At 46.8% G+C, this 24,968-nt stretch overlaps 2 protein-coding genes across 4 annotated transcripts in view; one reads left to right on the forward strand and one right to left on the reverse strand.

Annotated features, from left to right (window-relative positions):
- Positions 1-8,643: 8,643 nt before the first annotated feature.
- MSH6 (mutS homolog 6) lies at positions 8,644-23,632 on the forward strand. The gene is made up of 10 exons (XM_027696490.1): positions 8,644-8,709; positions 10,717-10,919; positions 13,642-13,817; positions 14,875-17,419; positions 18,749-19,014; positions 19,624-19,741; positions 21,897-21,986; positions 22,470-22,624; positions 22,829-23,028; positions 23,464-23,632. Exons 2-10 carry the CDS (start codon positions 10,760-10,762, stop codon positions 23,543-23,545), a joined length of 3,792 nt encoding a protein of 1,263 aa, XP_027552291.1. The 5' UTR covers positions 8,644-8,709; positions 10,717-10,759; the 3' UTR covers positions 23,546-23,632.
- FBXO11 (F-box protein 11) overlaps positions 23,599-24,968 on the reverse strand; it is a 72,530-nt gene continuing 71,160 nt past the window's right edge. For all 3 annotated transcript variants that reach the window (XM_027696493.1, XM_027696492.1, XM_027696494.1), the window contains exon 23: positions 23,599-24,938. In XM_027696493.1, coding sequence (XP_027552294.1) covers positions 24,809-24,938 — 130 coding nt within the window. In that variant the 3' untranslated portion in view covers positions 23,599-24,808. The remainder of the gene's footprint in view (positions 24,939-24,968) is intronic.

A 24,968-nucleotide genomic window follows, 5' to 3' on the forward strand; every position in this document is an offset into this window, starting at 1 on the left:
TCCCACTGCCCAGGACACAAGGACCCTGAGTGACCCATTTGCCCAGCACCAGACCCCTGGAGAAGGAGCCGAGCTTTTGCCGTGCCGTGAGTGTCTCTCTGCTCTGAGCTCTGTCCCTGAGCACTGCTCCCTGAGCCGAGCAGCAGAGGCCACTCCTCTTTTGCCCACGGGAGGACACTGAGTGCCAGGAGTCTGGAGAGGCTGGTTGAGGATCTGGCAAAGGTGAGAATGGCTGCCTTTCTCCCCGCTCTGGCTCTGCTGGGGTACCAGGGATGGGCAGCTAGTGGAGGGAACTTGTGCAGAAGAGGGGGAGAGGGTGTGTGGTGCCACTTGGCAAGCAGAAGGATTGGGGAACTCCCAGGAATGTTGCCATGTCCTTGCTGGTGGCACTGGGAAGAAGAATGTTGCACAGGGTAGAGAGCCCGGCAGGACAGAGGGTCCCAGCTGTGCCACGTTCAGGCTGCTCAGGCTGGGGGGCAGCTGCTGGTGGCCCTTTGTGCTGCAGGGCTGCTCTGCAGGCATGGCCTGTTTCTTGCAAGCTGATCCCAAGCAAGGGCCTGCCATGGCCCTGTCTGGCAATGGAGGAAGACCTGGTGGCTCACCAGGTGAGCTTTGGAAGGAAAGGCAACCCTGTGCTTGGGCCAAGCTGTGCTCACTTGTCCCCTGAGTGTCACCATGCAGGTGTGGCACCTGGAGGGAGGACGTCACCTGGATGAGCAAGGACACCCCCTGGGCAGCAGCCACTGGACACAGCTCTGCAGGGACAGAGAGCCTGTGCTGCTGCCCCCAGCTTGGAGAAGGGCAGGGCAAGGTTTGGGACAGGCTGTCCCAGTGACACGCCAGCTCTCAGGAGGCTGCGAGCTGGTGCCACAGTTGCAGCTGCCAGCTCCTTGCCTGTCCTGCTGCGTCCCTCAGCATGGTGCTGAAAGCAGGGCAGGGCAGGCTGTGGGAGCAGTGGCCGGGGATCTCCAGAGATGGGCTTTTGCTCCCTTTTCCTTTACAGCAGGAGGGACCAGCAGAAGCAGCAGCAGGGGGAAGGGGTGGCTGCCCTAGTGCCTTGCTCTGCAGAGGAGCCCCTCTGCCACTGCCCAGGCACCAGGGCAGGCGGGCTCTCAACTGCTGTTGGAAGGCAGCTCCTCAGACAAGTCCATGCCTTCCTGCCTCTCCTGTAGGAGCTGCTGGTGGCCCTGCACCAGTGAGGACCGACCACTGAGGGCATATTCAGGAGATGTTCTGGGGCAAGAGCCCTTCAGGAGCTGCAGGAGGCCCTGGACCACAGTGCAGAGGTCACCATGGGAATCCAGCCTGCACTGCTGCTGGCTGTCCTCCTGAAGGTAAGTGCTTCTGACCTGCAGCTGCAAGAGCTCCTGGCTAGGCTGGAATCTTCAAAGGCTCACCGAGAGCCCTTGGCATTGAAGGACTTCCTCCAAAGCATCCCCTCCAAGCTCCTCATCACAGAGCTCTACAGGGACTGGATGGCAGCGATGCAGATGGCCAGCAGGGAGGAAAAGATCTGTCAGCTGAAAGGGTAAGCGTGGGCAGCAGCCTGCCTCCTGAGCAGGGACTGGGAAAAGGCTGGGACTTGTCTGAAAGGGGACAGTCTCTTTAAAACACAGTTTTTTCTGGCAACTCGCTGTTGCTGGGTTGGGGTCAGGTTGAAGGGGAATGGACAGAGAGCCTTCCCTGGCGTGGCCTTGGGTGAAATCAGAAGCTGGGAGACAACCATATGCTTTCTTTCTCAAGTGCAGAGCCTCGAGCGCTGGCTAAGAGCACCTGCAAAGCTCCACAACAGAGCCACTGGCTGCCCCTGCCCCGTGCCAGCCTTGGGGGTGGCTGTGGGCAGCACGTGCTTGAGGAGCGTTTCCTTGCTGTTCCCTCAGGGTGGCCAAGAAGTTGCCGGCAGCAAATCTCCTCCTCCTCAAGCAGCTGCTGTCCCTGCTCCAGCATATCGGGCAGCACGTCTCCACCAGCAGAATGACCTCCAGCAGCCTGGCTGTCTGCCTGGGGCCAAACTTGCTGAGCCCACCCCAGGAGGAGCCGCTCCCGCCGGAGGCCGCACTGGCGCTGAGCACGCCGGTGATGTTGTCTGGAGTGGCCGCTGCAGCTCCCCAGCCCGTGCCAGCTGGGATGCCCAGAGGGCCCTGGCAGCCCCCTGTCTCCAACAAATGCTGGCAGGGCAGATGCCTGGAATAGCTGCCCCACAGCCACCACTTCCATGCAGAGGCTCAGGAGGGATGGGAAAGGCTGCTTGATGCTTGTTCAGGCCCCTGGGCTGAGAGCACGGCTGGGATGTGTGCAGGTGAAGGTGCTGGTGGAGTTCATGATGGACAACTTTGATGCCATCTTTGGGGAGGAGACGGCTGGCCTGGGGGAGTCATCAGCACCCACCAACAGATGCACAGGTATGAGCAGGAACCTCCAGGGGGTTGTCACAGCCTGGCACTTGGGATCCCAGAAATCTCAACATCAAGAGGACAACTGGTGTAGGGCTTGGCTGGGTTTTGCCTTACATCTTCTGCTTTCTAGACCTGTGTTTGGAGGAACAAAGTGGCCCTGCAGGTGGAGCAGACGAGGATCATCAGGCAAAGACCTTCCTGGATGCCTCCTCCACCCTGCCAGACATGTCCACAGAAGATGGGGCAGACCCAGTGGCAGAGGCCGAGGGGGCAGAGGTAGGTCAGCTGCACAAACACTGGGATGTGTCCCACAGAGGCAGAAAGTTTCTGATGAGGCCCAGTATCTACTGTGCCTCCTCCTGACAGCCCAGCCCTTGAGCCCTTGGGCTTCCTTCCTCCCCCTACAATGACACCTCTGCGTTGTTTCTCCAACGCCTTAGGTAAGTGCTTCATCAAAGTACAAAAGACCTACAAATTCAAGCTAGAGGGGAGCAGCTGTCAACTTGAGAGGGCTTTTGCTCACATCCTACTTCATTCCAGCTTCCTCCAGTCTATTTTGGGGCAGGTGTACTGTGTGAGATGGGGATGATGTAAAACAGCATCTTCTCTGGGGAGCTCAGGTGGCTGTTTGGCAATCAGTCACTTCCTACTCCAGGCTGTCTTTTGCCACCTCTTACCTCCCAAATTTCTGGTTTAGACACCTCCAGTTTTGCCTCCAAACATCCCCCAGAGTGCAACAGAATCCCTGGCATCCCCAGAACCACTGACAAGCCTTTCAGTGTCCAGAAGGTAAAGTGAGCTCGCGTTGGCTCAAACAAAAACTGACTCCTGGAGATTGTGGCTTTGCCTATCTAATCCAATTTTGGGGGTAAAGGTTTGCAGGCTACTCCCAGGAAAAGGAAAAGAGAAGGAAAAGACAAAGAGAGGAGGCCTGGCCCAGAGAGATGGAAGGCCAAGAAGAAAGGGAGAAGAGGAAGACAGGAAGAAGACGACGAGAGAAGTGCAGGAAGGTCCAGCAGCTCAAGAAGCCCAGGTGTGTCCCAGGTGCTGTCCATCTTTCCCAACTCTCAACACTGCCCTAAGTCAGCCCAACTCCCTGGCAAGGGCCGGCAAGGGATGGTGCTGAGCAGGGTTTGGCAAGAGCTCCATGGCAGCTCCCCAGGGGATCTCCACCCGGCCCTGCTGTGTGGCACAGGGGCACTGGGCACCTCTGCAGGCTCCCAGGGCTTGAAGGGCATCCATCCCCCATGGGGTAAAGGCCCCAGAACCAGCCCATCACCACTGCCAGCAAGAGCTCTCTCTACTGGGCCACAAACAGCTCCTTGTCAGCTGCATTCCCCAAAGACAGGGGAACCAAGCCACGCCAATTCCTGCCTTTGTGGGTTCACTTTCTGACTTTCTGATTCTGTTACTGCCGTGCTGCTTTCCTGTTGCCAGCTGAAGCCCTGGGACTCGTGGGCCTGCCTCACCCCCTACGCTTGAAGTTGTGCTTGTAGTACAGTTAGCTTTTGTTTGTCCTCACTATGTCTGACATATGATGTTATGGACTGGGGAGATGTTGCTTGGGAATGAATCCCATGGGAGGAGTTTGGGATCATCCCTTGGCCCAGAAGCCTTGCCTCCTGCAGGTCAAGCACAGGAAGAGCCAAGTCCTGCAGCCAGGCAGGAGAAACACCTTGCAACATGGAGATGCTGGGGAAGAGGCAGCTGGAAAGCAGCTGTGCAGACACCTGGGGTCCCAATGGATGCTAGGCTGGCCAATTTGGAGCTGGGGAAAGCTGCCAAGCACTAGCATGCAGAATTCTGCCAGGAGCTGATAAACTCCAGAGACTAGCAGTCTTTCTGAATCCACAAAAAAAGTGGATAAAGTAATAAACTCTGAACACAGAGACTCTGCCAGATCTGTCCAAATCCACTAGCATCTGCCATGGCTTGTTCAACCCAGGCTACATCCATGAAGGATCCTATATGGAAGAATCCTAGATTATTTATCTATCTATCTGTCTATCTATCTATCTATCTATCTATCTATCTATCTATCTATCTATCTATCTATCTATCTATCTATCTATCCATCCATCTATCTATCTATCTATCTATCCATCCATCCATCCATCCATCCATCTATCTGAATATATAAAGTACACACACACACACACATATATATATGGTGAAACAAATGATCTGGAAGGACTTCCTGAACACCCTCCTGAAAGCTCCTGACACATCAGTGGACATCTCTGCTTTTAAGTAACCAGCAGGGGTTGGTCTCCAGCTCCTGCTCCCCCCGTGTACCTGTTAGTGCAGATGTTTGTGAACTGTGTGAGGGAATGAGTGCACACAGAATGTGATGAGCACCTTGCTATTAGTAACAGCATAACAAAGGCCATCTAGTACACACTAGTACGATCTGTGTTTCCCCAGACTGACCCCACCAGAAAATTAGGGGATGTACAATAATCCAGGATTGCAAAGGTTAACTCCTATGTTTTTGTGGGTATCAAAGTGCAGAGCTACCCAGCCTTGGAGAGGGTGTCTGATATTCAATCCAGACTTTCTAAATTAGAGACTTTGGTATGTCTCTAACATGGCATTTCATAAGTGGCTGTCACCATAAGTGGAGGAATGTCCAGACCCAGATGCAGGGACACCACAGACCTGAAGAACTGGTATCATCTGATGGGACAAATTAAAAAGTTGCAAAAAAAGTATTAATCTTCTCAAAGGTGCATACTGTGCGTCCCTCACCCAAGCTACTGGACCATGTGTTCCCTAAATTCCCAGGATCACAGTCTCTTCTCAAGACCTCCACGTTGTTGCCAAATCAGTAACATGCTCCTCTTCCAGCAGAGTCACTGAGACTGATCACCTGCTCCTCCCAGCCTGAAGAAACCCCAGGGGTCCCAAACCCAACCCCAACAGTAAAATGATTTCTGTGACAGTCATACCATGTTGGTTCAGGAGGCCACCAAATTCAGATGACCCTTCATGATTTCCTGTCATCTCCATTCCTCATATGAACTGACAACGGTCATCTCCAGGCAGAAGCCACCAGAGCCTATCAGGAATCTGTTCAAAACAGGCTTCATCTTTAATGACTGGGCCTGTTCTCAGTATTGTCCCAAGTTTTTTCCCTCTCTGCCTCAGCCCATCTCCCTGCTTCTACCTGCCAGATGGATGATCAGAGTGTAATTTTCCCAACAGTTATAAATTTACATAATGGTGCCTATTTGCTGCAAACAATTGACAAAAATGTGTCACCCAAACATTTTTGCAAGTACTGGTCCTGGTGAGTGTTTTTGATAGGAACAGCCATACCTGCTGAGGGGATTATCCTGCAGGATGTTCCACTTCCAAGCACTTCACAGTCCATGTGCTTTAGAATCCCTGGATTATTCTCAGGAAACTAAATGCCATTGCTTTTCTTCTTGAGTTTGAGGCTTGTGTGGCTGAGGACACATCATATTGTTTCTGAAAGCAACAGATGACAAATCAAATAGAAATTTTGCTTCTATATGAAACGAAAATAATTCTTTTAGGAGGCACGTGCTTCTAAAATCCCCCCCAGTATCAGCTGGGTTTGTGTGACCTCTTGTGGTTAAAGCCCTGCTTTGCAGTTCCACATTTTTACTGGCGGTGAGAGCGCACCTGCGGCTTTTTCTGCTTCATTTGAGCAGAAGGGTAGGAGAGCCTTCGGCTTGCAATGTTAAACCACAATCTTAGTTAGAGAAAAAGCTTTGCTAACAGGAATCTGGTGACGGTAAATATTTTTTCTGTGTATTTATATTGGTAAAAATAAGTTGATATTTTTGCTCTATACTACTGTAGCAATTAAGACCCATGAATGGTGGGTTTTTTCCCCTTCAGACATAGGTGCAACTTTGTTAGTTAAATTCGTCAATTCACTATAAAATCACAGAAAATTCTGAGTTGGAAGGGACCCACAAGGATTATCCAGTCCCACTATTAGCCCTGCACAGGACCATCCCCAAGAGTCAAACCATGTGCCTGAGAGTATCATCCAAACGCTCCTTGAGCTCTGTCAGCCTTGGTACTGTGACCACTTCCCCGGGAGCCTTTTCCAGTGCCCAACCACCCTCTGGGGGAAGAACCTTTTTCTAACACCCAACCTAAACCTCCCCTGACACAGCTTCAGGACATTCCCTCATGTCCTGTCACTGATCACCACAGAGATCAGTGCCTGCCGCTCCTCTTCCCCTCACAAGGAAGCTGTAAATGCAATGAGGTCTCCCCTCAGTCTCCTCTTCTCCAGGCTGAACAGACCAAGTGACTTCAGGGGCTCCTCATATGGCTTCCCCTCAAGGCTCTTCACCACCCTCATTGCCCTCTTTTGGACATTCTCTAAGACTTTAATAGCTTTTTTGTATTGTGGTGCCCTGCACACAGTGCACACAATGTTCAAGGTGAGAGCAATGCAGAGCAGAGCAGGACAATCCCCTCCCTCGACCGGTTGGCGATGCTTTGCCTGACGCCCCCCAGGACACAGTTGGCCCTCCTGGCTGCCAGGGCACTGCCGACTCATATTCAACTTGCCATCGACCAGGACCCCCAGGTCCCTTTCCCAGCACTGCTCTCCAGCATCTCACTCCCCAGTCTGTATATACATCCAGGGTTGCCCCATCCCAGGTGCAGAATCTGGCACTTTCCCTCGTTGAACTTCATGTGGTTGGTGATTTCCCAGTCCTCTAATTTGCCCAGGTGTTTCTGCAGGGCCTCCCTTCCTCCGAGGGAGTCAACAGCTCCTCCCAGTTTTGTGTCTTCTGCAAACCTGCTTAGTATCCCTTCCAGTCCTGCGTCCAAGTCATTAATGAAGATGTTGGAGAGAATAGTCCTAAGACCTGTGGAACCCCACTAGTGACAGGTCACCAGTCTGATGTTCCCCCATTCACTGTTACCCTCTGTGCTCAACCTGTGAGCCAATTGCTCACCCACCACATGTGTGCTGAACATTTTGTCCAGAAGAATCCTGTGAGAGGCAGTATCAAAAGCTTTACTGAAATCCAAGAAGATTACATCAACAGCTTCCCTTGATCAACTAGGTAGGTTACCTTGTCAGAAAAGGAAATCAGGTTTGATAAGCAGGACTTTCCTCTGGTAAAGCTGTGCTGGCTTGACCAGTGACTGCATTGTCTTTCAGGTGTTTCTCAATACTTCCCAGAATAATCTTCTCCATAACCTTATCAGGTACTGAAGTGGACTGACAGGTCTATAGTTTACAGAGTGCTCCTTCTTGCCCTTCTTGAAAATCGGGACAATGTTCGCCAGCTGCTAGTCAGCTGGGATCTCTCTGTATTCTCAAGACCACTCAAAAATCATTAAGAGAAGTTTTGCAGTGACATGAGCCAGAATCTTTGTGGATTCTGGGATGAATCTCACCAGGCCCCATAGCTTTGTAAGGATCCAGCTGGAGCAGCAGATCCCGCACAATTTCAGGATTGACTGGGAGTTGATCATTCTCGCAGTCATGGTCCTCCTGCTCAGGGCACTGAGACCCCCTTGTCCTGTTGTCCATGTGGAAGACAGAGGCAAAGAAAGTGTCAAACACCTCTGCCTTGTCTCTGTCCCTGTTTGTGAGGTGACCATCCTCACCCTGTAATGGGCCGATGATATTTGTATACTGCCTATTGTCATTAATATATTTGAAAAAAACCCCCACATTTCTGGCCAGTTTCAACTCCACTTGAGCTTTGGCTGCACGAATTTTCTCCCTAGAGCAATTTTGTCCTTCTGACACCTGGGCATCACCCAGAGCTTGTTTGTTAGCTGCTATTTCGTGGATTAAGTCCCTTGCTGATTAGGTCTGAAAGCACAAAAATATCAAACACCGAAGAACATCCTTTTTTAAGAAAATCTTTACATATTCCACACTTGCCAACAGAGCTAACAGGGGCAGATCTGCTGGGCTCGGGGAACGACTCCCCGGGTCGCCCCTCACGGTTCCCGCCAACGCGGCGGGCGGGGCGGGGCGGGGGCGGGGCCCGGCCCGGGGGCGGGTTGGGTTTGGCGCGCGTTTGGCGCGCTGGGGGCGCGCGCTTCCCGCCGCGGCCATGTCTCGGCAGAGCACCCTGCTCCGCTTCTTCTCCAAGGCCAACCCGGCCCCGCCGGGGGACACCGCGCCGGCAGCTGACCCTCCGCCGGCCGGCCCGGGGCTCCGGCGGCGCCGGGGCTCGGGGGAGCAGAACGGCCGCCAGGCCGCCCGCGGCACCCGCGGCGGGGCGGGCGGAGCGGCGGCGCGGGCCGGGGAGAACGGCGAGAAGGGCGAGGGGGGCGACGCGGCCGTGAAGGCCTCCAGGTACCGGCGGGGGAAGCGGGGAGGCCGCGGGAGCGCGGCCGGAGGCGGGGGAGGTGGAGGCGGGAAGGGAAGGCGAGACGGGGCTGCTGCCGGCAGCGGTGGGAGCGGGACCCCCGGGCCGCCCGTGTCGTCCCTCCCGTCGCTGTCCGTCCCCCTGTGCCCTGGATGTGGTGCTGTCCCGCCCCCTGTGCCCTGGATGTGGTGCTGTCCCGCCCCCATTCCCTGGATGCGGTGTCCGGCTGTGCAGGCCTGCAGCGGCCCGCGCTCCCGGCGGGCCTGGGCCGGCGGGACAATGGGACACCTGCGGGGAGCGGGGCCGCGGGGTTGGTTTTTGCTCTTCGGAAATAGTGTGCCACTCGTGCCTGTATTTCCTTTCCGTGGTGTATCATAGGATGGGTCAGGTTGGAAGGGACCACTGTGTGTCATCCGGTCCAGCCTCCCTACTCGGGCAGGGTCGTCCCAGAGGACGTGGCACAGGATTGTGTCCAGGCAGTTCTTGAATACCTCCAGTGAGGGCGACGCCACACCCTCTCTGGGCAACCTCTTCCAGCCTGTGGCCACACACACAGTAAATAAGTTCTTCTCCGTGTTCAGGTGGAACTTCCTGAGCATCAGTTTCTGCCTGTTGCCTCTTGTCCTATTGCTTGGCACCACCAAGAAGTCTGGATCCAGCTTCTTGGCACCCTCCACTTTACATGTTTATACACATTGATGAGGTCCCTGCTTGGTCCTCTCTTCTTGAGGCTGAACAGGCCCAACTCCCTCAGCCTTTCCTCCTAAGAGAGGTGCTCCAGTGCCTTAATCATCTTTGTTACCCTCTGCTGGACCCACTCCAGGATCTCCATGTCTCTCCTGTACTGTACACCGTGACGGCAAGTGTCCCACATGTCAGCGAACTGAGTGTCGCTGGTTCTTGGACCGCAGCCCTCAGGAATATCCCGGCCATCATCTGTGGGAGTGTGACAGTGGCTGAAATATCAGGGGAGGAGGAGAGAGAAAATAAAAGCTGCATCAGGTGCTTTGCAGTGGGGACAGAGTTTTTTATTTATTCATTTTTTGTAGCTTGAGGATTTTTTAAAATCTTACTCTTTTCCTTTAGGTGCCTCGTTGATAATTAGTCTCTACAGGAAAACTTGTCTTAGTTATGTAGGTTGATAATTCGTAACACCTAATCTGCAGTCTTTTGGGTAAGGTCTGGTTGGACCCAGCTGCTCTCTCACTCCCTTAAATCCACAAAGAGTCTGGTTACATCAGGCTGTAGGTGGCCCAGCTTGAGGAGAGAGGTTGGACAAGATGACCTCCAGAGATCTCTTCCAACCTCAGCCAGTTTTCTGTGACTGGGAGTCCAGAGGAGGCCACAGAGATGCCTGGGGAGCTGGAGCACCTCTCCTGTGTAGACAGGCTGAGAGAGTTGGGGTTGCTCAGCTTGAAGAAGAGAAGGCTTCAGGGAGACCTTATAGCATCTTCCAGTACCTAAAGAGGCCTACAAGAAACCTGGGGAGGGACTTTTTACAAGTAGTGATAGGACAAGGGGGAATGGCTTTAAACTGAAAGAGGGTAGGTTTAGATTAGATATTAGGAGGAAATTCTTTACTGTGAGGGTGGTGAGGCACTGGAACAGGTTGCCCAGAGAAGTTGTGGATGCCCCATCCCTGGAAGTGTTCAAGGCCAGGTTGGATGGGGCTTGGAGCAACCTGGTCTAGTGGAAGGTGTCCCGGCCCATGGCAGGGGGTTTGGAACTTGATGATCTTTAGGGTCTCTTCAAACCCAAATCTTTCTGTGATAAAACTCTGTCTCTATGGGGGTCCAGTAGAACTTGGGGGAGCAAATAAAAAAAATTTGAGAGGTATTGGTGGTGGTATGGAAGGACTGTGTAATCCAGGTTGTACCACCTGGGAGCCTTCCAAGACCCAAAGGGCGTAAGCCGCTCAGAAGCAGTGTGCAGTTACAGTTGTGAGGAGAGCTTTTTTAAATGTTCCTTAAATTACACATTTGTTGTCTCTGCAGTGTCTCCTGTGAGCATTCTCCTGGGGACTTGGTCTGGGCCAAGATGGAAGGTTATCCTTGGTGGCCATGTCTCATATACAACCACCCAACTGAGAAAACAATAGTCAGAGGAAAAGGAAAATCCACTCGTATCCATGTACAGTTTTTTGATGACAGCCCTACAAGAGGCTGGATCAGTATTAAATACCTGAGGCCATATAAAGGTAAGAGATAACAAACTAAACTTTCTGAAGCAGAAATATGCCACTTGTTTTGGAAAAATGTGCTTGAAGTATAAGGGTATGGTATTCGCCATAAAGAAAGAGCAGCAAAACCAAGATTAGAATTGAGCATGTTTTGTGCTTTGTAAGTTAGAGACAACAAGTTTTTGAGGATTACAGGTACGTTTATGGTTACACAGTTCTTTGAACATAAACCACTAAGCCCTCTTGTTTATTAGATTAGAACAACTAATTAAGCAAACTTGCTTATGTTTTAAAGATTTTTCCTTTATTTCTCCCATCAACATAACAAATACCTAAAGGATACATCCACTAATTCTACTTTTAGCCCTGAAATCCTTCATTTATTAGAAGTGTTGAACCCAGTTGTTAAGCAGCTATTTAGGAACTCTAGTTTGTCCAGAATCAGAAGACTAGGCTCAGGATATTAGGTAACTAAAATTAATTCTACTGTGGTGTTTCTTTTAGGCAAGGCAGCAGTTTTGTTGATAAAATATATAACTTGAGAATTGAGTGTGTTTGTGAGGGCATTGCTTGTAGTTACCAATCAAAGTTGGTCTTTGTCATATTGAAGAAATGACTTGTCCAACTAGTGAAAATCAAATATGATCAAGAATTATCATTTTGCTTAATAAATCTTACCTTATTAATAATCATGATCTGTTTTCCCCTTGTTTAATAATCTTACTGTTGCTGAAAACTAAATCATTGTCTGTGACTGTCATGTAAATCATGTTGCTGTGAACTGTCTTGTTGGTCAGTCAGATACTTCGGGTGTAATACAGTATTTCTGATGTGCTTTAGGATTTGCTTATGTCAGTGAAACAACTAAATTTAAACAGTCTTCCTTTTTACAAGTCAGAGTTCCATCTCATGTTATCATGTAGCCACATTTTTTTGGCTCCTTTATACTTCAAAGTACTGCACTTTGGCCATAGTTAGTTTTAAATTAAAATGGTAATGTCATTGCCATGAGTGTTAACATAATGTAATGCAAATGAGTTGGTCCATGGTTTATATGTCCCTTCCCTGAAGGTATTTTAAAAGGATGAAACGGATTTTAAGAGCTTGCAGTTGCACTTAAAAGCAAATACAGGTAAGGGGAATTAATCTGTTTGCCAATAGAAAATTGTGGAAAAATAAGAAGTCGCAGATACAGGTCTTTCCATGAGAAATGTGTTGAATGCAGCACAGAGTAAAAATATTTAAAATATGTGGTTTGCTTTAAAATTCAAGCAAAAAGCATCTTGGTATGCAAAGTAAGAGTGTTGAAGTCTTTGGGTAAGAAAATGGTGAAGCTTCTTGTATTGTGTTATTGTTTTTACCTGAGTAAATATAGACTGGACAGGGCCAGAGGTGTAACAGCTGGGCATGCAAGAAGGGCAGGTGAATACCAGTTGGTAGAGTGAATATGCAGGTGTTGCACACTTGAGTGTGCAGTTAAATTATAGGAGGAGATTTTTCTCCTGCCATTGTTAAATTGCATTTAATATTAATGCAAAATATTTTTAGATTGCCTCACTGCATTTGCAAAACTAGAACAGAGAGATCTGGATTGTTAATGTGTTGCATTTGTGCTGTAGGAAGAGCTACTTGTAACTCCCTGCTTTGCTACTGCAAGCTCAAAGAAATGAGTGTGAGCCAGAATTCCATTTGGCTTCTTTCTGAGGTAGTTGGCCTCCTATGAGTCAGCTGCCTGTTGTCTGCCTCTGAGTTGGAGCTGAATCTTCAGTCAATAGCACTGTGTGATGGGATTCACAGGAGTGGGTGTAAGGACCTATCCAAACAGATCCTACTGTCGGATGTAGACAGATAGACTTATTAGAGCAGAAGCAGGAATTGCCCTTCTTTATCTATCACATGCTCATGTCCTCTTTTTCCTTTCCCAGAGGTGAATATATGATATCTTATATATAGCACTGTTTTCTTGAGCGTGGCATTAGGATGAATCTCAGTGTCTTTGTGGACCCTTTCTAGAAACCAGTCTGTAGAGTGGTTTACTTTGTTTTTGTGTTGTGTACAGGTGGTGGAAGGAGGAACTGCGGTGCCATGGGGCTGTGAAAGAGGATGAGGGAATGGTGCAGTTATTAATAGCAGGCTTTGCTCGATACCCTGCAGTGTCAGGGTGAATCACCAGTGTGATTGAGGATCAGCTAATCTGGCTAAGAGGTTGGTGTTGGGTCTGGACACCTTGCTGCTCTTCCAGGAGCAGTCTGGAGGCCAGCAGAGCTTTATTGAAGAGGTCTGTGTCATAGGTGACTCGTGCCTATAATGTGAAGATAACTTTGTGGCTGAACTTCCCTGTGATTGCTAAAATACCCATGTGGTCTCAGTCAGGCCTGTTCGCTGCACTGCGAGTGTGAACTGTTATTTTCAATAGTTACTACAGTGAGCGTGAGGGTGTTTAAGAGCTCAGCTTAGAAGTATTCACATGTGGTAATGAGTTACAGAAATAGAAGCAATTCTTCAAGTGTTCATGTACTAGGTAGGCATTTCATTTGTGAGTGTTTATACTTTCTCTAGGGGTAGTTTATCAGGCTGAGTGATGGGTTACTATATTTAAGTGTGGTGGGAATGACTGGTAACAATGCAGAATGTTAGGAACTTACACTAGTTGTCTGAATACATTTAAAAGTGAAGCACGAACACTAACTGTCTAAATGCTGGACTAACTTCAGTTTCTGACAAATTTGTGGTTTTACAGGTTCATCAGATAGGGAGACACTGAAGGGAGGAATGTTTTACACTATGAAGCCTGAAATTAAAAGAGCAATGGTATTAGCAGATGATGCAATGAGCAAAGATAAAACTAAGCGGCTTGAGCTGGCAGTATGCAATGAACCTTCAGACACAGAGGAGGAGGAAGAGGAGGATATAGAGGTAAAATGTTTCTTACTTGCTTTCATTTTCAGAAATAGTACTAGAACCTAGGAGCTGTGTCTCGGAACTAAGCATGGAATATCCTGCAATTCTCTGGTACAGTAATCACAGCTTATCTCCTCTTTAATCCTATGTGTATATGTATCCATATGTCTTTTTCTTTTTTACTGCTTCTGTGTTGTCAGGTCACATGCTGGTCTCTCACCTTTTCTAGTTTGAAAGACAAGTCTCTCTGGTGTTTTGCGTGGTAAGGACTGACCTCAGAAGCTACTTAAGTTCCCTGACTCTCTTCACTCATCATTCTCTCGGTGACCCACTTTCTCACTCATAAGTGCTTTTTTCTAGTGCATCTTTTTAATCTTCTCTATCTGCTATTCATAGTCCAAGTTGCCCTAAGTTTGATCTGAAGTTTTAGTGTGTCATAATGTAGAAATTTGTAACATTTGTTCATGGCAATGGTGCAGTGGGCACTGGCACTTTGTACTTATTCCAGTCCCTCCACTGATGTTTTTTTTGCTGGAATTATTAAAGTGTAAGGCTGAAAAGGCAAATAATGGAGTTTCTTTTTCATGCACAATCTTCTTGAAGGTTACTATAAGGTAGTATGTTTCTAGGTGGAAATAAGTAGTTAACTCAAAAGTAAAAATCAAGGGCAAGTCTCACATGGGCTTGTACTGAAAGGTGGCAAGACCTCATCGTGTTTCTGACAAAAGTTAACATTGAGTTGGTTTATGGAGGTGTTTCTCCTTTTTGCTGAATTTCATGTCCTATATCCTTTTTGTGCAGTTTAAATGTTTTGTTCATCAGCATCAGTTAAGCACAGTACTGAATGAAACTGTAAAGGATACAAATAGGACTAATTATACCACTGGCCAGTAGCAGATAGTTATCCAGAAAAAACCTGAATTCTGTTAAGGTAAATGGAATTGGCTGTGGCTCTGCTGTCTCATGCTTGAAGTATCATAGCTACTGCATTATTGCACACTTTTACACTTCTTTTTGCATCAGTGACTTTGTAGCCAGAATTATCTATGGGTAAAATAATTTATTTTTCCAGGAGATGAGTGAAAATGCATCAGGCAACAGTGATGATGGCAGTAGTGAGGAGGACATGAAGAGCAATAAGCGAGTAAAGAGCAGGGAAAGAGCCGTAAAAACCAAGAGAAGAAGAGTGTTGGATTCTGACAGTGACCAGGAAGGCTCTGACACAGAGTTCAAGCCTGATGTGAAAGAAGCAGCAAGCAGTGAGGAAGCGAGTAGTGGGGTGGATGAAAATGAGTCTTCTGACACAGAGACAGATGCAGAGAGTGTTGCAGAAAGTCCCGTTAAAGTCCCTTCTAAACGAAAGAGAACAGAGGTGAAAAAGCCTGCTAAAAGGAGTAGCTTAGGAAATGAATCTTCTGAAACACCCAAAAGAGCAGCAACGGTCTCTTCAGAAGCCAAGTCCAAGCTGACATCATTCACAGCACCTGAAAGTTTTGAATCTCAAGCAAATGCTTGCAATGGAGGCATTGGTGGCTTCACAGTGTGGGAACACGAAAAGCTTGATTGGCTTCAGGAAGGGAAAAGGAAAGATGCGCACAGGAAGCGTCAGGGTGACCCTGATTATGACCCTTCCACTCTCTATGTGCCCGAGGATTATCTCAACAAGTGTACACCGGGAATGCGGAGGTGGTGGCAGCTGAAAAGTCAGAACTTTGATGCTGTGATTTGCTACAAAGTTGGAAAGTTCTACGAGTTGTATCATATGGATGCAGTCATTGGTGTAAATGAGCTGGGCTTGATCTTTATGAAAGGTACTTGGGCCCATTCAGGTTTTCCAGAAATTGCATTTGGCAGATTCTCTGCTGTTCTAGTGCAGAAGGGCTACAAGGTAGCCCGTGTCGAGCAAACAGAAACTCCTGAAATGATGGAAGCGCGCTGCAAGTCAGCGGCCCACACCACAAAGTTCGACAGGGTGGTGCGCCGAGAAATCTGCAGGATCATCACCAAAGGAACTCAGACTTACAGCATTATGGACTGTGATCCCTCTGAGAACCACAGCAGATACCTTCTGTGTGTTAAGGAGAAAGAAGACTCGTCTGGACAACGTGTTTACGGGGTCTGCTTTGTTGACACGTCAGTGGGGAAGTTTTTTGTAGGCCAGTTCTCAGATGACCGTCACTGCTCGAGGTTTAGGACTTTAGTAGCACATTACACTCCTGTACAGGTTCTGTATGAGAAGGGGAACCTGTCTGTGGACACACAGAAGATACTGAAGGGCTCACTCGTTTCTTGCATTCAGGAAGGGCTGATCTCGGGTTCCCAGTTCTGGAATGCTTCTAAAACACTAAAAGTCCTTCTTGAAGAAGAGTATTTCAAGGAGAAGCAGAACTCTGAAAATGGGTGTTATCTGCCCTCTGTAATCAAATCTCTGACTTCAGAGAGTGACTCACTGGGATTAACTCCTGGTGATAACAGTGAATTAGCTTTGTCAGCTCTTGGGGGGTGTGTCTTCTATCTCAGAAGATGTCTGATTGATCAAGAGCTGCTATCACGGGCAGACTTCGAGGAATATGTCCCTGTGGATATTGCTGCTGCAAAACCTATGAGTTCAAGTAGTTTGTTTGCCAAAACTGACCAGCGGATGGTGCTGGATGGAGTCACCCTGATGAACTTGGAAGTTCTGCAGAATGGAACCAATGGAAGCACAGAAGGTACTTTGTTGGAAAGGATTGATTCTTGTTGTACACCATTTGGGAAACGACTCCTGAAACAGTGGCTTTGTGCTCCGCTTTGTAATCCTAAATCCATCAATGCTCGTTTGGATGCTGTTGAGGACCTCGTAGCAGTGCCAGATAAAATGTCTGAAGTTAGTGAGCACCTGAAGAAGCTGCCTGACCTTGAAAGGCTGCTCAACAAAATTCACAGTATTGGATCACCACTTAAAAGCCAGAACCATCCTGACGGCAGGGCCATCTTTTACGAAGAAATCAGATACAGCAAAAAAAAAATTGCTGACTTTTTGTCTGCACTGGAGGGTTTTAAAGTAATGAATGAAATTGTTGATGTCATGGAAGAGGTTGCCAGTGACTTCAAATCTAAAGTCCTGAGGCAGCTAGTCACCCGCAAAGCCACAAATCCAGATGGCCGCTTCCCAGACTTGAGTGCAGAGCTTACAAGATGGGATACTGCTTTTGATCACAACCAGGCTCGGAAGACAGGGGTGATTACTCCAAAGGCAGGTTTTGACCCCGATTATGATGGAGCACTAGAGGATATTAAAGCTGTCGAGGAAGATCTTCGCAAGTACCTGGATAAGCAGCGCAAACTGCTCGGATCCAAATCCATTCTATACTGGGGGACAGGCAAAAACCGATACCAAATGGAAATACCGGAAAGCATCGTGTCACGTAACTTGCCCGAGGAATACGAGCTGAGGTCGAGCAGGAAGGGGTACAAGCGCTACTGGACCAAGGAGATCGAGAAGATGCTGGCGGCGATGGTCAACGCGGAAGAGCGGCGCGACGCAGCGCTGAAGGACTGCATGAGGCGCCTGTTCTACAACTTTGATAAAAACAGCAAGGACTGGCAGGCAGCTGTGGAGTGCATTGCTGTGCTGGGTAAGAGCTCTGCTTCATTCTGACATAGGGTAAAAATTACTCTTGTGTAAGAAACGATGGCATCTGATCTGGATAAGCAAAAAAGGCTTGGTGCCAGCTCTTAAGTTGTAGTTTAAAAACTCTGATTGTGGTAACAGCTTTGGTAGTTAACAGTGATTCCCTGTTTCCTTCCTGTCAGTAAATGGCAGGACAGTTGCTGGGTCTGGATGTTTGCAAGCTCTTTCTTCATTCCTGTTGTGTGGTTGTAGTTTGCAGCCAAGTATTTCTCACTGTTCAGCGTAGTCTGGTGGGTCTCTCACTGCTTCCCAATTCTTGTGTATGGATTAGTAGCTTCATATTAAGTGGAGGTATAAAGATCTAACCTGCTAGTCATCTCCTTTCTATCTGAGCAGGCTGCTCTCTCAGCAGCCTTTAAAAATAAAGAAGTGGTGATTGTCAAGCCTTGAAGAAGGTAGTCTACTAGGAAGATTTCCCCATATCTTTCTAAATTTCTGAGATAGAACAGTCTCCTCCATTCCCTTCTCAGGACTGCCATACTTTTGTACTGTGGATTTTTTGCTAGGATGAGGGACTCTGGGATGTCTTTGTTCCAGGGAATAATGAAAGCATTCTCTGCGTGCCACTGGGGCAGAAAAGGGAGGATAGGCAGGCAGGGAGTGTTGGCTAGGAATGGATTTTCTGGGAGATCTGGGAAGCAGTGACATCAGCTACACCACAGCATCAGAGAATTCTGATCAATTCAGAATACCGAATTTGTTTCCAGTAGAGGCTGAGCTGTAATTTTCTGTATGTAAACCCTCTAAAATCATAGAATGCTCTCGTTTTGTAGATAATCAGCTTTTAGAACCTTAGATCTCAGCTGACTGGGGGGACTTGTGCTGCTGGTTTTTGCTGGACCAACAGAATTTTCATATTCATATAAATTTCCTCTGGCAACTTCTAAGCAGCATTATGATCCTTCACAAAGTAATTCACTGTCACAGAAGCTGACTTCCTCTTTACTTACTCTAAATAAAAAAACAATGCAAAAAATAATATTTTATACGTGTACTTTTGCAGTGAAATGATGTGGATTTTAAAGACTTTGAAAAAGCTAGAGGGGAGGATTTTAACCTGATGACAGTAGAAATCTGGAAGGAATGAGGAAAGGCAGTGTAAATATTCCCACCTTTTACTTGTTCTGGAGTGCTTCTTGGGTGTTTTCCTTTAGAGGAAAATGAATGAACTGGAAAATTGTGTTTACAAAATTGCTTTTCAGTGAGTAAATGAATTCCAGTGAATGAAGAAAGATGAAAGCGTGACTTACTGGAATGTCTCCTAATTTTATAGATGTCTTGATGTCCCTTGCTCGCTACAGTCAAGATGGTGATGGACCTCTGTGCCGACCTGTAATTGTGCTGCCTGTGGACAGTGCTCCTCCCTTCCTGGAACTTAGAAACTCACGCCATCCGTGCATTACAAAAACCTTCTTTGGGGACGAGTTTATTCCCAACGACATCGTGATAGGCACCAGAGATGAAGGCAGCAGCAGTGAAGCTTCCTGTGTGTTGGTAACCGGCCCGAATATGGGCGGCAAATCTACGCTCATGAGACAGGTGATGGGCTGTCTGTGTAAGGTCAAACGTTCCACAGTGCCTCTGTGTTCGGCATAAGGGAATTACAAGGCCTGGCTGTTGCCAGAGGAGGTCTCAGAAGTGGTCTTCGGGGTGTGCAGCACAGCACAACCACCGCACTGTAAAGATACAGTCTGGTAGAAAATGCCCATGTTTAGATAGATTTTCTACTTTCACTTTAGGGAGGATTAAGTTTTATTTCTCCTGTGAGAGATGCTTGGGGAAAAGTGATAGAGCACCTTTTATCTTTTTCAAGTGACTTATCTAGGACTTGGCATCATCTGGCAAAAGATGCTTCTGCAGGTTGAACAAGATGAAACTAGAGATCAGTGGGAACTGTGAAAGCAACAGGGAGTTTGCTTTATAAAACACTGCTTGCTGTGATAACTTGTGTTTTGAAACCTTGCAGAGTAGTTTAGTCCTGCCTGAGATTATGATGCTGCAGCCTGGAGCTGTTAAAACAGTAGGAAGCTTTATGTACTCTAGTCTTTGCTTTAGGGGAAAACACAGTTTCATCCCCTCGTTCTCGGTGTGGAACTGAAGCTCCAAGCACATTGTAGAAACGTGACTGTGTCCATGTCTGTTCTGCAGGCTGGTCTCCTGGCCATCATGGCTCAGCTGGGGTGCTACGTACCTGCGGAGGCCTGCAGGCTCACCCCCATCGACAGGGTGTTCACGCGGCTCGGCGCCTCGGACAGGATCATGTCGGGTGAGTTATTCCAAAGGGCTTTTGCCACCCAGCCCAGGGACTTTCTTCTCTTGCTTTGAGTGGCAAGTTGGAAAGGGTCGGTACGTTGATTGTGCAGGGGGAGCTGGGCACTAATCTGTTGCCTCTCATTGTTCAGAGTGGAAACTGGATCGTAGTTATGTTTTATTTCTTTCACATGCGTGTCTGTTATTTTTGACAGACACGTAGGATCACTTTTAATGAATTTTAATATTAAAAGCTGGATACCAGTCTGCGGAATATCTTTTTGGATATGGTGCATTTGATTATATTCTACTCACATTGATATCTTTTTCTAAGTGTTCTGAAATGGGACAGTGATATTTGGGTAGCTGTTGTAGAAGAGTTTTTTTGTACCTTATCGCCAGGGCTAGAAGTCCCTTGTTTCAGTCAGGATGCCTTATGTCTGAAATCTGATTTCTTCAGACAAGGAAGAGAGCCAGGCTTCCTTCTTAGAAGCAGTAGTTGACAATTCTTGGGAGTATTTTGTCTCTTTAATGGAGAGGAAGAAACAAGTGGAGGATGACACAACAACTGGAATGGGAAGTCTGCCTGTGATGGTGGGCAAAGTGTCACAGGGCTAGAAAAACAAAATTATTGTTGTGGTAAGAAGAGCAGTATCACTGCTCATTTAAGGAGGGCACAGATTTTCTGTGATCTCTTTGCTGAAAAATATGGGTCAGTGATTATGAAAGGATTTAAGCCTACTGGACTTGTTGCACATAAGGAATTTGGAAATGAATCATTCTGAGTTCTTAATTAAAAAAAATATTTACACTTCCCCAAATCAAGGCTTTTCTTTGCACCTAGAGAATGTTATTAAGGTTTTCTTTGCCTAGCTAGTTTCCATTTTGTTTAATTTCAGTACAAATCCAAATCTTAATTGTAGAAGAATACCTAAGTGCTTATGGTAGAAATAAAAACCGCTTTTCCTGCATGAGAGGTGGTCTAGCAAAATGCAGCATTTTCAATTTTTTTTTCTATCAGCTGAGAACTATTCTTTTACAAATATGCGCACAAATGTTATAACATTTCACGTTGTGAGGTTTGATACCCGTTCTTGATGCATTAGTTTGCATACTGTGTAGATAAGAAAGCACAGCAAAAGTTGTTCCATGGCAGTTGCTCTGTAATGGATGTCAACAGGGCTTTTATGAAGTTAGTTTTTTAAGCAATATAATTTTAAAATCGCCTGTGCAATTTTAGGGCTTCATTTTCTAAAGTGAATAAAGGATTATTCTTAAACATTGGTAAAAACATACTCAATCTTGGGAATTTCTTTAAATGAATGCAGGATTAGTGGACACTGCTTAATAATTCATGTTGGACAACTTATGTTAGAGCAAAGCAGTGCTCATGCAGCACGAGTACAGGAAGTAAATGCTTGCCTTTAATGGAATAAATTACATTAATTGCTACTGCTTGTGATTATTTGTAATGAACACTATAAAGAAGTAGTAAATCCAGACTTTATAAGTGTGAAAGGGTGGGAATAATTGTATGCTTCTGCTTGTAATCTGCTAAAACCAATTTCAGGTTTAAATTTCAGGCCTTGTATTATCTGGGTTGCTTCAACTCCCATGAGATGTTCAAGCCTCAGCAGCAGAATACTTCTCTTGTCACATTTCACTCAATTAGAGTGCATACAAATAAAGCCCTTATTATCCAAATAATTTGTTACCTTATGACATCACAACCAAACCAGTAATTCCAGTCTCTCAGTCTTTGCTTGCTTTTTCACTGAAAAGTCACACACACCTTAGGCCTACCTCATGCATTTAGAGCAAGAAGGGGCCAAAGATTCCCCCCCCACTTTGTATCCTTTGTGCCCCTGTTTTTGTCCAGCTGGTACACTTGACCAGTGCTGTTAAAGGTGGACAGATATGGTGGCCTTAAAACGTAATTCATGGTACTCGTGCCTATGCCTGTACTCTTAAAGAACCAAACCCTGCTTTTTCTGGCAAATGGAAGCCTACCATTTTCACACTGGAAATAAAGCTCTATGTTTTTGTTCAATTTCAGTTTGCTGTCGGGTTTCACTTTACCTTAACCAAGATTTTAGTGCAGATTAAATGGGGGTTGAGTTGTGGTTTTCAGATCTTTTGACTACTTTTTTTTTTTGTCATTTCCTTTAAAGGCGAAAGCACCTTCTTTGTTGAATTGAGTGAGACTTCCAGCATTCTCCAGCATGCAACAGAGCATTCCCTCGTTCTTGTGGATGAACTGGGTAATTACTCTATAGTTTTAACATAATGCTCCTGATGTTTAACTGGTCAGTGCCTAATGCTCTCTAAAATGTGTATTTCTTGTGTGCCCCCCTCGTTATTATCCTATTTCCAGCTGTGTTTTCCTGCTTTTCCTTTACGTAATTACTTGCAGCAAACCTCAGGAGAGCAGAAACACCTTTTTCTGCAGTGCAGAAGAGTGTGATTGTTACAGGGCAAATACCTGGGTCACTTCCCACTGATCCTGGTGGCTCTCACCACTCACTGCTCTTTGTCCACCTTCCACACAGTGCAGAGGGAGAAAAACCAACACTACAAATGCAGTGCTGCATTTGCCTTTAGAAAGGCACCTCTACCTCTGTGGTTCTTCATTTTAACAATTAAAGGGATGTGCGTCTCTCCCCAGTAGCAAGTAAACTATGGACTGAATTTACTCTGCTGCTTCTGTTCCTGAGTGTGCCAAAGCTGTCCTGTTTTCCCTTCAGGCAGAGGCACAGCTACTTTTGATGGAACAGCTATAGCGAGTGCCGTTGTGAAGGAGCTGGCAGAGAAGATCCGGTGTCGGACGCTGTTCTCCACTCACTACCACTCGCTGGTGGAGGACCATTCCCACAGCGTAGCTGTGCGCCTGGGGCACATGGTACGTGTGAGCGCAGCACAAGCCAGGAGGCCTGAGGGACAGGATTCTTCCTTGTGGCTGAGGGGGGATCCCATGCTGTGCACCCTTTCCTGTGCTCTTCTACCCCGAGTCACAGGCGTTTCGAGAGGAGGACATGATGTCCCATGCGTTTATTAGGCTGTAGGCCTGTGTTGCAAACACTGACTTGTGCCTTGCACTTCCTAGGCATGCATGGTTGAAAATGAGAGCGAGGATCCAAGCCAGGAAACAATTACGTTCCTGTACAAGTTTGCTGAAGGAGCATGCCCGAAGAGCTACGGCTTCAATGCAGCAAGACTTGCAGATATTCCAGATGAAGTTATTCAGAAGGGGCACAGAAAAGCAAAAGAGTTTGAGAAAACAACCCTTTCACTGAGGGTGTTTAGGTAAGGCCTTGGGTTTCTGTATTTAAGTTGCACATTGCTTAGTGGGCACCCATTTTAAGATCTGGAGAGTGGCTTTTTCTCAGTCTCACAGCAGTGGGGGCAGCTACTACTTTTGGGAATAGCAAATGTACTTCACAGAGGGGAAGGAGGTACTGCAGGAGGGCAGATATGATTTGAGAGTGCAGTATTTTATGCCAGTCTTAATTTGCACAGAGGTGCTGGGCTGGCTGTGCGCTGAGCCACACTGGGGGAAAGGCTGTGCAGTGCTGGGGTGCACCGTGGGGACCTTACAGCAGTACTGGAGCCTCTGCTGCTGGCAGCCTTCACACCAGGCCCAGCATCTTCCATGTCTCCCAAAGCTGTGCCAGGATAGGGAGCTTAAGCTCTGCCCCTCAGTGTCTGTCCATGTTCAGTAAAGGTGTTTTTTTCCCTCAGGTATCTGTGCCAGGTGGTGGATGGTGCAACAAGTGATGCAAATGCTGTGCAGAAACTCACCGCGATGATCAACCACCTTTAAGAACATGCAGGTTTTGTATGGGCAGTTTCTCAAAAACACGGTAACAGACAACATTATGATCTAATAAACTTTATTTTTTAAAAATGACCATTTTTCCATTGTCTTTCCTAGGAAATTAAACCCTTTAATTCATACCTACCCTCTACATAATGGTTATTGAGTACTCCACAATATATTAAGTCTAGATGTTATGGTACATGCATACACTTTCAGGCTGTTGATTACCCACTGTCACCAATACACATAAATGGAAAAAAGCTATGAAACTGTATAGGGCTGTATATATACTTGTCTCAGCTTCATTAGAGCAGGAAATTGCTGTGATTTTTTTCCAGCAGGTTATGTAAGTAATGTCCAGACTGTTCAAAAAAAACTATGAACAGAGTAAAGTACAAGACTGTTTTGAGGAGACTTTCTACTGTGTACTTTAAAACATAGTAAAATTTCTTTCACAAAACTTAGTTACATGGGTACTTTGTTTTATAGTGCATTATAGTCTAGGAAGTCTCATTAAAACACTCGCTTTTTTCTTTTTGTTAGGGTGGTTTGAGTACAGACTATTGCTGGGGCAGGGGAGGAGATTATTCTAACTTCAGAGGACACCAGAAAAATTGCTGGATATAATTTAAGATTAGTGTTTTCTCTTTCATAGAAAGAACGTACATACTGGGACATGAGTACAGTTACAGCAAGTCTAGGTGTGCTAACAAAACAGGACACATTCAAGTACAATAAGATTTTTTTGCTTGAAATTAGAAACAAACTACATGAGATTAAAGCATTAAAATCATATTTCTCAATCTGAATAAATGTTAAAAAATCAAAAGAAATGCAGAAGTGCTAGCTCACATTTTTACCATGTTACAAAAGCAATTGGTACCCATGTCCATAAAGGCAGCAACAAAGAATGCTGCTTGTCTACAGAATAGTACTACTGCAAATTGGACTGCGTTTCAATGCTACTTGTAAAAACACCAGCTCTCAGAAGTTGGTATCTGTACAAAATTGCAGCTTATTTTTCTTCACTTCTGTCCCTTCAAAGTCTTTGTTTACACAGTAATGCTAAAACGCCCAGTTCTGTTATCCTGAGTCAACATATTGCCACTTTCTTTTTTGGTAGGTTGAGCTCCATAGTGTCAACACCTCACACATCCGCTTTAATACAGTCTCTTTCTGCAGAAATGGGCAAGTGTAACTTCCTCCAAAAAAAAAGTTTTAATAGGTATGATATTAGAATGGCAGGACTTTCTTTCTGAAAGGAATTCAGTTGTGCTGCAATGTATTAGATTCTATAGGTGGAGCAGAGTCATATAGTGTATCTGTATCGTGTGTAGGCTCTCCGGCAAGCGTACAGGGATTGGACAGTGTTCCAGCACCACAGTCACAGAAAAACCTACAACGAGAGAGAGCTCTTTAGTGTCCG

This window comes from Neopelma chrysocephalum, unplaced genomic scaffold (genome assembly GCF_003984885.1).
Source record: "Neopelma chrysocephalum unplaced genomic scaffold, ASM398488v2 Primary Assembly neopelma1_108, whole genome shotgun sequence".
NCBI lineage: Eukaryota > Metazoa > Chordata > Aves > Passeriformes > Pipridae > Neopelma > Neopelma chrysocephalum.